Source organism: Martes martes, assembly GCF_963455335.1.
Source record: "Martes martes genome assembly, chromosome: 11".
In the NCBI taxonomy this organism is placed as follows: Eukaryota; Metazoa; Chordata; class Mammalia; order Carnivora; family Mustelidae; genus Martes; species Martes martes.
In genome coordinates, this window is record NC_137899.1 from 60,228,658 (window position 1) to 60,242,477 (window position 13,820).

The 13,820-nt window shown below is 37.1% G+C and overlaps 1 protein-coding gene across 6 annotated transcripts in view; it reads right to left on the reverse strand.

Annotated features, from left to right (window-relative positions):
• The window catches only part of HIBADH (3-hydroxyisobutyrate dehydrogenase), a 125,037-nt gene that overhangs the window by 88,396 nt on the left and 22,821 nt on the right, over positions 1-13,820 (reverse strand). For 3 of the 6 annotated variants that reach the window (XM_080818430.1, XM_080818429.1, XM_080818426.1), the window contains one exon: positions 3,185-3,345. In XM_080818430.1, coding sequence (XP_080674556.1) covers positions 3,185-3,331 — 147 coding nt within the window. In that variant the 5' untranslated portion in view covers positions 3,332-3,345. The remainder of the gene's footprint in view (positions 1-3,184; positions 3,346-13,820) is intronic. The other 3 variants (XM_080818427.1, XM_080818431.1, XM_080818428.1) reach the window with 1 other exon arrangement.

Genomic DNA, 13,820 nt, shown 5'->3' on the forward strand with positions numbered 1-13,820 from the left:
TCATGTTTAACCAAGTATAAATACCCTATCAAAATAGGTTAACTTTTTTTTTTTTCTTTTTTAAGTAGGCTCCATACCCTCCATAGAGCCTAACACAGGGCTTAACCTCACAACCCTGAGATCAAGACCTGGGCTGAGATCAAGAGTTGGATGCTCAAAGAACTGAAGCACCCAGGTGCCCCAAATCACACTTTTTTTAAAGTAAACTCTTTGCTCAACACGGAGTTTGAACTCACAACCCCATCAAGAATCACATGCTCTACTGACTGAGTCAGCCAGGCACCCCTAGAATAGGTTAACACTTAAAGGCATAAATAAATTGATTAAATACCATCAATCATGTCAAACATTTTTAACATGTCAAAGTTTTTATTTCCTTCATAACCCATGTAATATGTTCTACTACTAGACTGGGCTTAAAGAAAACCTCCAGGGTTGGAACATCTAAAGCATTTCTTCACCTGGAACTGCAGGGGGCTATCACGTACCTTGGAAGGAGGGAGGAACCTAGGAGCAAAGCAGAGACAAGAGGCAGACAGAAAGGTACCTGATAACGTCTATGCCCAAAATTTGGCTGTGCCATGGATCAGACCACTCCCCAACTCTTCAGTTAAACAGTTAAAAGAAACAAAAAATCCCCACTTTTTGCTTTACCCAAAAAAAAAGCACTTCTTCAAGGAAATGTCCAAAGCTCTTTAGAACCTATTTTGGTACCTTCTCTCCCTGCAAATTTCTCGCTGAAAGCACAGTCAACATTAGAAATCAACTAGCCAGTCTATGCAATCGTTGGCAGGGGTGGGGTTGGTGGGGGAAGAGAGACACCTCATTTTCTTTGGCTGCCATTTTATCAGCTTCACCTCACATAGCAATGTTGGGAGAAGGCGGGGGTGGTGGTGGGGGGGGGACTTGTTCTTAAAATGGAAGCACTGGGGCGCCTGGGTGGCCCAGTGGGTTAAGCCTCTTCCTTCGGCTTGGGTCATGATCTCAGGGTCCTGGGATCGAGCCCCGCATCGGGGTCTCTGCTCAGCAGGGAGCTTGCCTCCCTCTCACTCTCTGCCTGGCTCTCTGCCTACTTGTGATCTCTCTCTGTCAACTAAATAAATAAACTTTAAAAAAAAAATGCAAGTATTAACACAGACTCTTGAACTGCTGAACCCTTGAATGCTTCATTGCACTACTGTGCACAATGGCAATAAGTTTCAAGGTTTTCACCTACATTTTTCCATCCCATTCCAAGTCTGGTCTTTTAGTAGTAGAATGAAACTCATTTGTTCTTTTATCCAAAAATTTTTTAAACTAAATATAGCTATGAAATAATAGTGCTGACATTTTAATAATCAGAACTTATTCATCCAAATTGTTACTTTTTGAAGTACTGATCTTAGGAAATCACACTTGTTCAAATGACCTCACCACTTTTTTAGGCTGCCAGCATAAATTATTTAATAAATGTTTTCATTTTATTATGGCATGATACTCTCCCTCAGGCCCAAAGCTTTCTTATCCTTTATCCTTCTCCTTTCATTCATCTAAGTTTCACATTCTCTGAGCCTCCACTGCTGTCATTATCAATACTCAGAGGATCTCACAGAGTCAAGGTCATAGGGGAAACAGAGATGTGAGGAAGAGAAGATGTGGGAAAAGAGGATTCTCTCTTCCAGGCTGTTGCCTCAGTGTGAACCATCCACAGAACTTTTCCCACCATGTGTTGGGGGCAGGGATGGGAACTGTAGACAAGAAGCGAAGACAAGTCTTTATTCTTCACTAATCTGAGAGGAGCAGCTACCCAAAATCCATCCACTTACATATCTCAAGGAAAAGGAATTTTCCTGCTCTTTACACAGGCATTACGTTTCTTAGTATTTGCTTTAAGTCTATCATCCAGAAGTGGGTTGTTTAATTTTATTTATTTATTTATTTATTTTATTTAATTTTAATTAATAAATTTTAATAATTTATTTAATAAATTATTTAATAAATTTATTAAATTTATTATTTAATAAATTTTAATAATTTATTTAATTTAATAATAAATTAAAATTAATAAATTTTAATAAATAAATAATAAATTTAATTAATTTTTTTATTTAATTTTATTTTTTGTCTCATTTTTTTCCTATATTTCTCAGAAAGTTTTTAGTACTCCCCCAATTCTGGGATTACATTCAGCCTTACCACTCCACAACTTGCACAGAACTTCCTTCATATCTCAAAAAAAACACAAAACTCTAAATTCAGTTACCAATATATGATCTCCTGTCATGTGAGTTATTGATAAAGGTTAACAAATTCAAACAGGAACTGAGCAGTAGATGCTATCATCTTTCCTATATAGCTATTTGAATTTTACATTTGAAGAAATTAAGGTACTATAGAAAATACTATATCTGAATCATAAGATTTTTACGTGACAAGGTCTTGAAACAAAGCATTCTGAGTTTCTGAAACAAGTGCTAAGTCTATAATTAAAAATGAGTAGGATATACTCTAGTCCAGAAATTCTTGAAACAAGAATGACAGCCTAAAAACAAAACACTTGAGATCCTTCATTAACTCAGCTCTGTACTTCATATGGCACACAGTGTTGCTAGGTTGTCTCCTGGTTTAATGGCTAATAACATATATATTCACAAAGTGTTGCCACGCAATATTTATGAAATACATTTACATATATTCTTATTTAAGCCTCATAATCTAATGATACAGGTTGTCATCATTCCCATTTTACAGATGAGGATGACAGCTGAAATAACTTGCCCCCAGTAAGAAAGCAAGTAAGTATCTAAGCTGGGATTCAAATTAAATTTCCTATCCCTAAACCTATTCTTGTCCTAAGACAAATTGTGCCTCTCAATAACATGGGAAGCTATTTCTACCAAACTACCTGCTTTCATAGTACAATCAGTAAAGTTACTATCTCAGAAAACTGATACATAGGCAAAACAAGCCCTATGACCCAACCTGAGAAATGCTCGCAGTCACCTGCCAAAGAGACCACCTCAATCTTTGTTGCACAGATGGCTGCTGGATTAAAGTTAACAATAACAATAATGCAAAAATAAATATATAACATGTATACAATTAACAATGAAGTAGGTTTGTAATTCCATTGTGTATACTCCTCACTTGTCGTATTTATTTTTAAACATCAAAATCTAGAACAAATCTGAAGAAAAGGCCTTACCTGTTCACCTGCATCTTGAAACTCTTTGCATGCATCAGGGAACACATCATAAATTATGAGTGGATAGCCATGTTTCATGAGGTTTTTTGCCATTGGATTCCCCATGTTGCCCAGTCCAATGAATCCAACTGGAGTCTTAGAAGCCATTGACCTAGAACATACTGATTTCAATAAATTGCTTTCAGTAAGGGCAGTGACATTTCTTATTGTAAACGTTCATTCAGTATTAGTTAAGTCAATTGTTACTGAGATGTTTTCTATCTTTATTTTTATTTTTTTAAGATTTTATTTATTTTATAGAGAAAGACAGATAGTGACAGAGATATCAAGAGAGAGCACAAGCAGGGAGAGCAGCAGGCAGAGGGAGAGGCTGAGCTTGGAGTTAGATGCAGGACTCCACACCCTGGGATCATGACCTGACCTAAAAGCAGACGCTTAACAAACTGAGCTACCCAGGAGCCCCGAAATGTTTTCTATTTTTAAAAAAACCTTTAAAATGCTAGTTTTAAACTAATGATCTAATCACATTTAAAGATCTCAGGGTTGTGAGTTTGAGCCCCATACTGGGTGTAGAGATTACTTAAAATAAAATCTTAAAAAAAAGAAAACAGAGGCCTTCTTGGGTTAGAAGCATATTTAATTCCTTTTAACTTGACGTTTGACTCTAACATTTCCATTAAACATGGGTGTCATTCTTGTGTGACATCACCTTACCAGTGCTAAGTTTAACACCATGGGTATAATAGGAGTCCTGTGGCTGACTTTCTGGCCCACAAGGGGTTCAGTGACAGAGAAATGATACCTAATTTAAATGTTACAATATTAAACAGAATGAGAAGCATACTTTGTAAGAGAACTCTAGCACTAATAACAATGCTAATAACTATTGTACCAGAGTATGGTATTAAGCTTGGAAAGGTATGTTTTAACTAAAAATATTGGAAACTAGGATGACTATAATTTAAAAATAGTTAATTTAACAGGCAACTCACTCTAGGTCAGTAACTATGGCAAGGTAGAACCACATTCATTCACACATTCAAGAAAAGGAAGCAACTATTATGTACCTTGCTAGATGCCACACAAGACACAATGACATATAGTCCTTGCTGTCAACATGCTTAAAATCCAAAAGGAAATAAACTATGTACACAAATACCAACAAAGGAAAGTTGAAGATAAAGGATGAAAAACAGGGACTCCTGGGTGGCTCAGTGGGTTGGGTGTCTGCCTTTGGCTCCTCCGGTCATTATCCCAGGGTCCTGGGATTGAGCCCCACGTTGGGCTCCTTGCTCAGCAGCCTGCTTCTCCCTCTGCCTGCTCTGCCTGTTCTGCCTGCTGCTCTCCGTGCTCCTACTCTCTCTGACAGATAAATAAATGAATAATCTTAAAATGAAAATAATAGTAATAATAAAAAAATGAAGTATCAAAAACAATGCTGACATAAAGGAGAATTCATCTCGTTTAAGCACTTAAAGAAGGTAGCATGTGACCTGAGTATTCTAGGATTTCAAATGGAAAGGAGAGTAGGAAGGAAGGGAACTCCATACAAAAAAGGACATGACTATATGCAAGGAAATAGAAAAGCCAAGAAAAAAATAACAGTAAAAATTATTCTTGGCAATTTTACTACATGCCAGATCTTACTAAACACTCTATAAAGAGCACTGTCATCATATCCTATCATTAAGCCTCCTTTCAGCTGAGAGCCCTGACACTTAGTGAATTTAAATGAAATGTCCAAGACTACACTAAACTGCAATGCCAAGTTTCAAATTCAACCAATGTGACTCTAGGTTCTTCCCTTTAAACCACTATATGACACTGCCTTCACTCTTCCTAGAGGATGCACAAAGAAACAAAACAACACAAATTAAGATTGAAAGAAACAATGCAGGATGCATGGGTGGTTCAGTCAGTTAAGCATCCAACCCTTGATTTCAGCTCAGGTCATGATCTCAGGGTCGTGGGATTGAGCCTGAGATGAGCTCCACGCTCAACAGGGAGTCTGCCTGGGATTCTCTCTCCCTCTCCCTCTGCCCCTCCTCACTGTGCACTCTCTTTCTCTGGATGAGAATCTAATCTCTAACATGGATGGACAGATCTTGGAAGGAAGGAAGGAAAGAAATGGAAGTGGAAGGGGAAGAGTAAAGAAGGGAAGGGAAATTTAGCATGCTAAACAATTTGACCATATTTTGTAAGAGGTATTGCCACAGGCAGCCATCTCTTCGACATCATCAGCCTTAGCAACATTTTTCTAGATCTGTCTCCTCAGGCAAGACTAATAATAAAAATAAACCACTGAAACTATATAAAGACTAATATAAAAGTAACAGTATTATTACTGTAGGTCTCTCTTTGTTCATTTGAGCTGCTTCAACAAATATGCCATAGTCTGAGTGGCTTAAAAAACAAACATTTACATCTCACACTTCCAGAAGCTAGGAAATCCAAGATCAAGGTGGCAACAAATCCAGTGTCTGGTGAGAACCCACTTCTGGGCTTGTATATGGCCATCTTCTTATATCTTAACGTGGCCAAGAGCAGAGAGCAAGACGACAAGTTCTCCTGTCTCTTTTTATAAGGATACTAATCCCATTCATGAGGGCTCCACCCTCATAACCTAAATTACTTCCCAAAGGCCTCACCTCCTAATACCATCAAAGTGGGGGTTAGGATTTCAACATATGGGGGGGGGCAAACATTCAGTTCATAACATTTTAAAGCCAGAAGTAAAATTACATAGCAATAGATTGGATTATGGGCTAGAATAAAGGAAAGATCAAAGACGACAGCAAGAAAACAGGGCTAGCAATAACCTAAGTGGAGAAATCAAGAAAGCAAGCTATCACCATTTTAAATAAAGTAACTGTGAACTGTCAATGAGCTGAAAGGCGTCCCACAGACTTAGAAATATAATCAATTAAGATCATCTCAGAGATAGGATAAGAAAAAAAGACATATATTTGGTAAAAATCTGCTTTAAGGCAAGAACTGAAATTGTGGTAGTTGATGAAACTGCCAAATGAGGGTAAAAGACACTGAAGAACAAAGCCCAAGGGAATATCAACATTTAGAAGTCAAAAAGAAGAAGAAACCAACTCTAAACCAACACAGATGTTAAAATTAGGGGGCAAGGATATTAAAAGTGATAATAACTGTAGTCTGAATGTTCCAAAGATAGAGATATGAAAGATACAAAAAAAAAAAAAAAAAGAAGACCCAAAATTGGGGGTGCCTGGGTGGCTCAGTCAGTTAAGCGACTGCCTTCAGCTCAGGTCATGATCCCAGCATCCTGGGATCAAGCCCCAGCTCGGGCTCCCTGCTCAGCAGAGAGCCGGCTTCTCCTTCTCCCTCTCCCTGCTGCTCTGCCTACTTGTACTCTCTCTCTCTCTCTGAACGTCAAAGTAATTAATTAACTAATTAATTTTTTAAAAAGACCCAAAACTGAATTTCATAAGACGAAAACGACCATATGTAAAATGAAAATCACACTGGATTAAGAGCAGAACAGATACTGCAGAAGAAAGGATTAGTGTTCTTAAAGACCCAGCAATAGAAACTATCCAAAACAACATGCAGAGAGAGAACTTAATAAATAAAAAGAACAGTAGTGAGCTGTGGGACAGCTTCAACAAGCCAAATACACATATAACTGGAGTCATCAAATGAGAGAAAAGTAGAGATGGAAAAATAATATGAAGAAATAACAGCCAAAAATGTCCGAATTTGACAAAAACTATAAACCCTCCACCATGCACATCCAAGAAGCCCAAAGAACTCCAACACAGGAAACATAAACACAACTATACCAAGACACATCATAATCAAAATGCTCAAAAGCAGCCAGAGAAAAAGACCTTATATACAGAGGAGCAAAGATAAGGCAGATTTCTTGTCAGAAACAAGGCAAGAGAGAACACAGTAGAGCATCATCTTTAAGGTACTGAAACAACAACTATCGAGGTAGGAATCTATATCCAGTGTAAAAATACATAATTACAAATATTTGTATATGTGAAGGGACAGGAGGAAATTTGGAGGCATGTCAGATATGTTCACAATCTTGATTTTGGTGATGGTTTCACAGGTACGTACATGTGCCAAAACTCATTAAATTGTATGCTTTACTTTAAAAAAAAAAAAAAGATTTGATTTATTTATTTGAGAGAAAGACAGAGTGCATGAACGGAGGGGAGGGGCAGAGGGAGAGGGAGAAGCAGACTCCCTGTTGAGCAGGGAGCCCCACATGGGGCTCAATCCCAGGACCCTGGGATCACGACCTGAGCCAAAGGCAGATGTTTTAACCAAATGAGCCACTCGGGCACCCCAAATTGTATGCTTTAAATATGTACACTTTAGGGGTGCCTGGGTGGCTCAGTTCGTTAAGCATCTGCCTTCTGCTCGGGTAATGATCTTGGGGTCCTGGGATCAATCCCTACAGCAGGCTCCTTGCTCAGCGGGGAGTTTGCTGCTCCCCCTGACCCTACTGCCCCCCCTGCCTGTGCTCTCTCTCTCAAATAAATAAATACGTGCAGTTTATTATAAGTCAACTATATTACAATAAATCTGTCTTTAAAAAGTCAACATGTTGGGCTACCCGGGTGGCTCAGTCAGTTAGGCATCTGCCTTCAACTTGGGTTGTAGTCCTGGGGCCTTGGATCAGGTCCTGCATGGAGCTCCCTGCTCAGTGGGGAGACTGCTTCTCCCTCAGCTCCTCTACCCCACCCCCCAATTGTATGCTCTCTCTCTCAAATGAATAAATAAAAATCTTCAAAAAAAAAAAAAAGTCAACATGTTTATAGAACAAACAAGAGGGGCACCTGGGTGGCGCAGTCAGTTAAGCCTCTGCCTTTGGCTCAGGTCGTGATTCAAGCCTACTTTTCCCTCTGCGCCCCCCCCCCCCCACCGTCGGCTTGTGCATTCTCTCTCTCTCTCTCTCTCTCAAATAAAAAAGATCTTTAAGAAGAAAAAAAGAACAAGAGAAGACAGCTCTCAAATAAGATATTAAGTGATTTATCAATCAAATGCAATGCATGAAGTTTGGAGGGATCCTCATTTGGAAAAAAGAAAGGAAAAAAGAAAAAACTATAAAAGATTTTTTAAAAAATATTTTATTTATTTACTTGACAGGCAGAGATCACAAGTAGTCAGAGAGGCAGGCTGAGACAGAGAGGGAAGCAGGCTCCCTGCGGAGCAGAGAGCCCGATGCAGGGCTCGATCCCAGGACCCCGGGATCATGACCTGAGCCGAAGGCAGAGGCTTAACCCACTGAGCCACCCAGGCACCTCTATAAAAGATATTCTTGAGAAAATTATGGAACTTTAAGTATGAACTAGATATTAAATGATGTTATAGAACTGCTAATTGTCTTAGGTAATGATAATTTGGTTATTTTGGAGACCATTCTTATTCTTGGAAGATTCACTCTGCATTAGTTAGGGCTGAAGTGTCATGATGTCTGCATTGTACTTTCAAATGATACAAGTGGGATATGAATATAGTTGGAAAGAAATAAAGCAAATAGGTCAAAATGTTAACAACTGTTGACGCTAAGCTAAGATTACACAAATATTCATTGTATTATTCTTTCAATACTTTTGCTTGAAATTTTTCATAATAAAGGGGAAAAAAACTCAACTATCTATATGGGAAAAATATAACAAACATGACAAAATACAAATAACCAGGAAAAACACTTGTGACACACAAGAGAAACAGCACTTTTTTGGTTTACATGCAAATAGCTCTTTAAAATCTAGAAGAAAAATATGAATGACTCATTTTTTAATTAGACAAAAATCACAAAATAGTGTACAGAAAATACTTAAATGACAAAAAAAACTTTAAAATTATATTCAATTCTGTCATAATTGGACTAATATAAAACAAAGCAATGTAATATCATTTTTCAGTTATCAGATGAAGAAATTTGTTTCTCTGGTAAAACTATAGGCAAGGAAGGACTAATGAAAATATGTACTCCCACACACAGCAGAATTACATATTAGGTCAGCCTTTTGGTCAGCAATTTGAAAAAAAATTATCTACATTTGAATTTTATTATGAAATTTAAAATTAAAATGTACCTACTCTTTGACCCAGTAATTCCATGTCTAGGAATTTACGATACACTGGGAGGTCAGCACACTTTTTTTAAGGGGTCAGGTAGAAAACATTTTCAGCTTTTCGGGCCATGAGACCCCGTCACAGCTATTCACCTCATCCACTCTAGTTTTAAAGCAGCCACAGACAAACTATAAACAAATGACCAAGCTTGCGGTCCAATACTATTTTATTTACAAAAACAGGGGACCAGCTATAGGCCATAGTTTTCTGACTTCTACTACACATAAACTCTAAACAACACAAAAATATATTTTATTATAGTACTGTTTGTAACAGCAGAAAATTTTTAAACTAAATACACATTAACAGGGCACTTGATAATCTACAGAAAAGCAATACAATGAAATATTACGCAGAGGTTCAAAAGAATGTGTTATCTAGAAGTATAGTGAAAAAAATCTCCAGGATAGGTTATTAAGTGAAAAAAAGCAAGCTGAAGAGCATTAGATATAATCACATATAGTATATAAGGAGAAAAGAATATATATGCATTAACTTTTATTGAATTTCTGTAAAGATACATAAGAAACAGTTGTTACATCTAGAGAGGCCAGAGTTAGAGAAAAGACTATTTTTTATAACCTTTTGACTTTTTCCTATGTGCATATAACTTTTGTAACTACCTTTATAATAAGATAAAATACAAGCACTGGCACACAGTGTTTACTAATGTTACATGACTTTCTAGAGAGAACTTTCATCAAGTGGACGTAGGGGGATAAACTCAGTTCTGAAGCAATCAGAGTAAAGACGGTGATAAAACAGATCCAGCAAAGTGGATCCACAGCCATTAAACATTGCAGGTTGACTTTCCAACAACCCTTCTTCCCAGAGCCAGAGGCAAGCTCCAAATAACCTAACCCAATCACGGTAATTCTGGCTCTCTACAACTGACAGCTTCCACACACTGGCAGCCCGAAGTCAATGATTTGGCAATGCTGTGGGTAGTCGGAATATGTAACAAGGAATGTTACAGAGATTAACAAAAGGATTGTATCTAATCAGCAAGTTTCCTTGACTATCAGTGGTAACACTACCTAAATGAACAGCCAGGAGGAACACAGACCACAGGCAATACAAGTCATCCAGAAAAAGAGCAGGAGTTGGAGAAAAGATAATACTAGAAGGCTATCAAAGGCATCACTGAAATTTCTGATTATAATTAAGTCTGAGGTCGGAGATGGGTACAGATAAACCTAGAGAGAGACTTAATGCAATGAGGGGGCAGAAAAGTATGTCTATGTACTTGGAGGGGGAAAGGAGGGAGCAAAGGACGAAATGAGATGACAATGATATACAGCACACTGGTTAACAACACGGGGGCAGGGGGTGGTGTAATATTAACCAGAAGGCTAGTTCAGCTTTTGAAATATGGGCAGTATAGCAATTCCTAGCAGTGAGATCTTGGAAGAGGTGTAGGAGAGCACTGATGTTAGTTGTTATAGTTGAGGCTCAGCTTTGGATGAGCCAATATGAAAATCAATGAAGATAAAGTTTTTTAATGATGGGCTCAGTTGTTCTCTTCATTTCATTTTTGCTTGTGGCAAAGATAGAGAAAGGGTAGTATAATTAGACGATTTAATGTCAAAAGAGAAGAGTTTTTACTTATGGTGATAATATTTAAGAACAACTCTGAAGGACAGCCATACACAAGACCTAGGTTCCAATCCAGGCAAGGTCACTTCTTAGACATATGCCCCTAAACTAACAAGTTACCTAACTTCCCGAGACATTAAGTTTTATCAACAAGAGTCACTACTTCAGGTTATTTAAAGACATTTAAGGACTTCTTGAGATAATACATGTAAAGTGCCGAGCAGTGCCTGGCACATGATAGGTCATTAAGTATTTGCTACTTTCACTATCAGTAGTCAAGAAGCAGTATGGGGGTACAAGTTCTATGCCAAATGCCCATTTTGTCCAGCAGGTAAGAAGAGCCAGAGTGTTAGAAAAAGGGATACAGCGTATTTTAGAGGATGCTCTCTAAGGAAATAGAGCTCTTATTTAAGGTGAAGCATCAGGAGTGCTTGGACAATGAAGAATATGCTCCTAAAGAGGCAGAAATTCAAATAAGCATAAAAGAATTCTTACCCTAAATTCTTACACTTTCAGACTTAACACATTTTCCTTTAAGTACGTCACTCACATTAATGTGTAGAAATAGAATCAGATGATAGCTAAAATCAAGCTGGCAAGAAATCAGTCAACACAATACAAAAATGACACTGGTTGGTAAACAAACTAGCCAGAAAATTTGGCAAAATTAGTCTCTAAATCTACAGATGTAAAATTTATCGGTATGTCCTTTTTCTCTAATACAGGGGCAAAGTTATCCATATCTTCGTAACATGCAGTGCTACCAAAAACCAGCCTAAATATCAAAATGCCAAAAATTGTAGAAAACTGGAAAATATGAAAAAGTATCATCATGGGGAAAAAGTTAATCTCCCTACACAAAAATAATCACTATTAGTGTTTTGCATAGCCCTGCCAGTCTTTTAAGTGCATTTTCTCATTATATTGAGATTATATTGTATACACAACTTTTATCCTATTTTATCACATAATATTATGTCATAAGTATTCTATTTGCTTTAATACTAAGAGTTACCAAACTAAGGGTGGTGACTTACTCTATAAAGGCCTTTCCTGTTTGAGTTATTTTAGAAATAATATAACAAGTATGTAATCTCTCAAGTCTAAGGTCAACTTTTGGTCCAAGGACCATATGCAGCTTTTCAGAGCTTCATGTGCAACCCTAGAGGCTAATGTTAAGGAAAAAATTGCTGTGTATTTTATTTATACGATGCATTGCTTTGAAAGTAGATTTCATATACACAAAAAGAGCCATAACAAAAAAAAATGTTATTCCCACTTCTGTACATGATTCTGGTTAATTTTCCCATTCCACCATTGGTCAGGGGGTCATTTTAAGACTATGTGATACAAATTATTTTTCCATGTACATGTTGATGAGTCACAATGAATACAAAGGGCCTATAATTACAGATTTTTTCCTGTCAGTTTAAAGAACTCTAAACTACAACTAATTACCTTTTAAGATAAAATACAAAACGTTTTAATAAATGGTGATGAAATAGTAATATATTTGGAGTTTAATATTTCTTTTATTTTTCCTTTTTGATGTTTTTAGTATTTTAAAATTAAGGTATGCTATTAATTAGCAACCTTTAGCTCTCTCTCTTTTTTTTAGTAAATAAATTGTATGGATCTTTATAATCATCATCCATATGATATAAACACACTAAACATATGATAGAGACAAATATCCCACAGAATTCAGAACACTACATAACGTTACTATTTGAAAGTGGTTCTTTCTGTCCCTAGACTCTAGATTTGCGTGTAAATTTTTTATTTATTTTTTAAGACTCCAATGTCAAAAAAAGGTAATGCAAAGGTAAAATTAAGTGGGGCGCCTGGGTGGCTCAGCTAAGCGTCTGCCTTCGGCTCAGGTCATGAGAGCCCCACGTAGGGCTCCCTGCTCTGCAGGAAACATGCTTCTCCCATTCCCACTCCCCGTGCTTGTGTTCCCTCTCTCGCTATGTCTCTCTCTGTCAAATAAATAAATAAAATCTTTGAAAAAAAAAAAAGTAAATTTAGTGAACTAAAATTCACAGAAACATTTAAACAATTCCGAGTAAAAACAATTGTTGAAATGTTTTAAGCAATCATCACAAAACGAAATATTTAAAATTCATCATAAATCTACCTCCATACATCTTTGGGTCAGAGAACCCAAAGAACAAGATTATACGCCAAAGTAGTCCAACCAGCACTGTGAGGTAGACTCTTCCAGTTGAGAGGCAACTATTACAGTCTTGGGCCTCAAGCTCTTCCAGCATGAATTCAAAGAACTTTCATAACTCTAATGGGTACATCCAAGGTTCATTAAAATATTATTAGAACACCTTATAAAACCACTAAGTAGTACATATATCTTCCCTGGCTAATCAACACTGAAACAACAGCTCATTCATGTGAAAACTGGTGCTACATTTAGTACTAGAAAAGTGACTAACTGATTTAAGTATCTCCGAAGTGGGAGGCATTTTTTTGTAGCTCAATACATACATGTAGCTCAAATATTCGTTACACTCAAGTTTAGCAGATTCTGTGAGTTTGTATCTTCTTACTGTGATTGTGTAGCAGCTGTTCTCTTGCATCACATAGAGCCTAAGCCAGACAGGAAATTCACAGTTCTGCTTAGGTATTACTGAGCCTGAGAAGGGAAGCTATCAAGCACTAAATTCCCAGCCTGGTATTTTTCTATGTGATCAGAAAAATATTAGTACCAAGGCTTTTTAAAAAATCCTTAGTATGAAACTGCTCAATAATGCATTGTTAACTCTCAAATTTTTACAAAAGACAACGGCAATGTCTCCATAAATCAACCAATTTTTTCAATTAAAGAGGAATGCTGGTGTAGTAGAAGCTGCAGGAATGAGAAAAAAAATCAAGAACTACTTTCTGGATCCTGATGGGA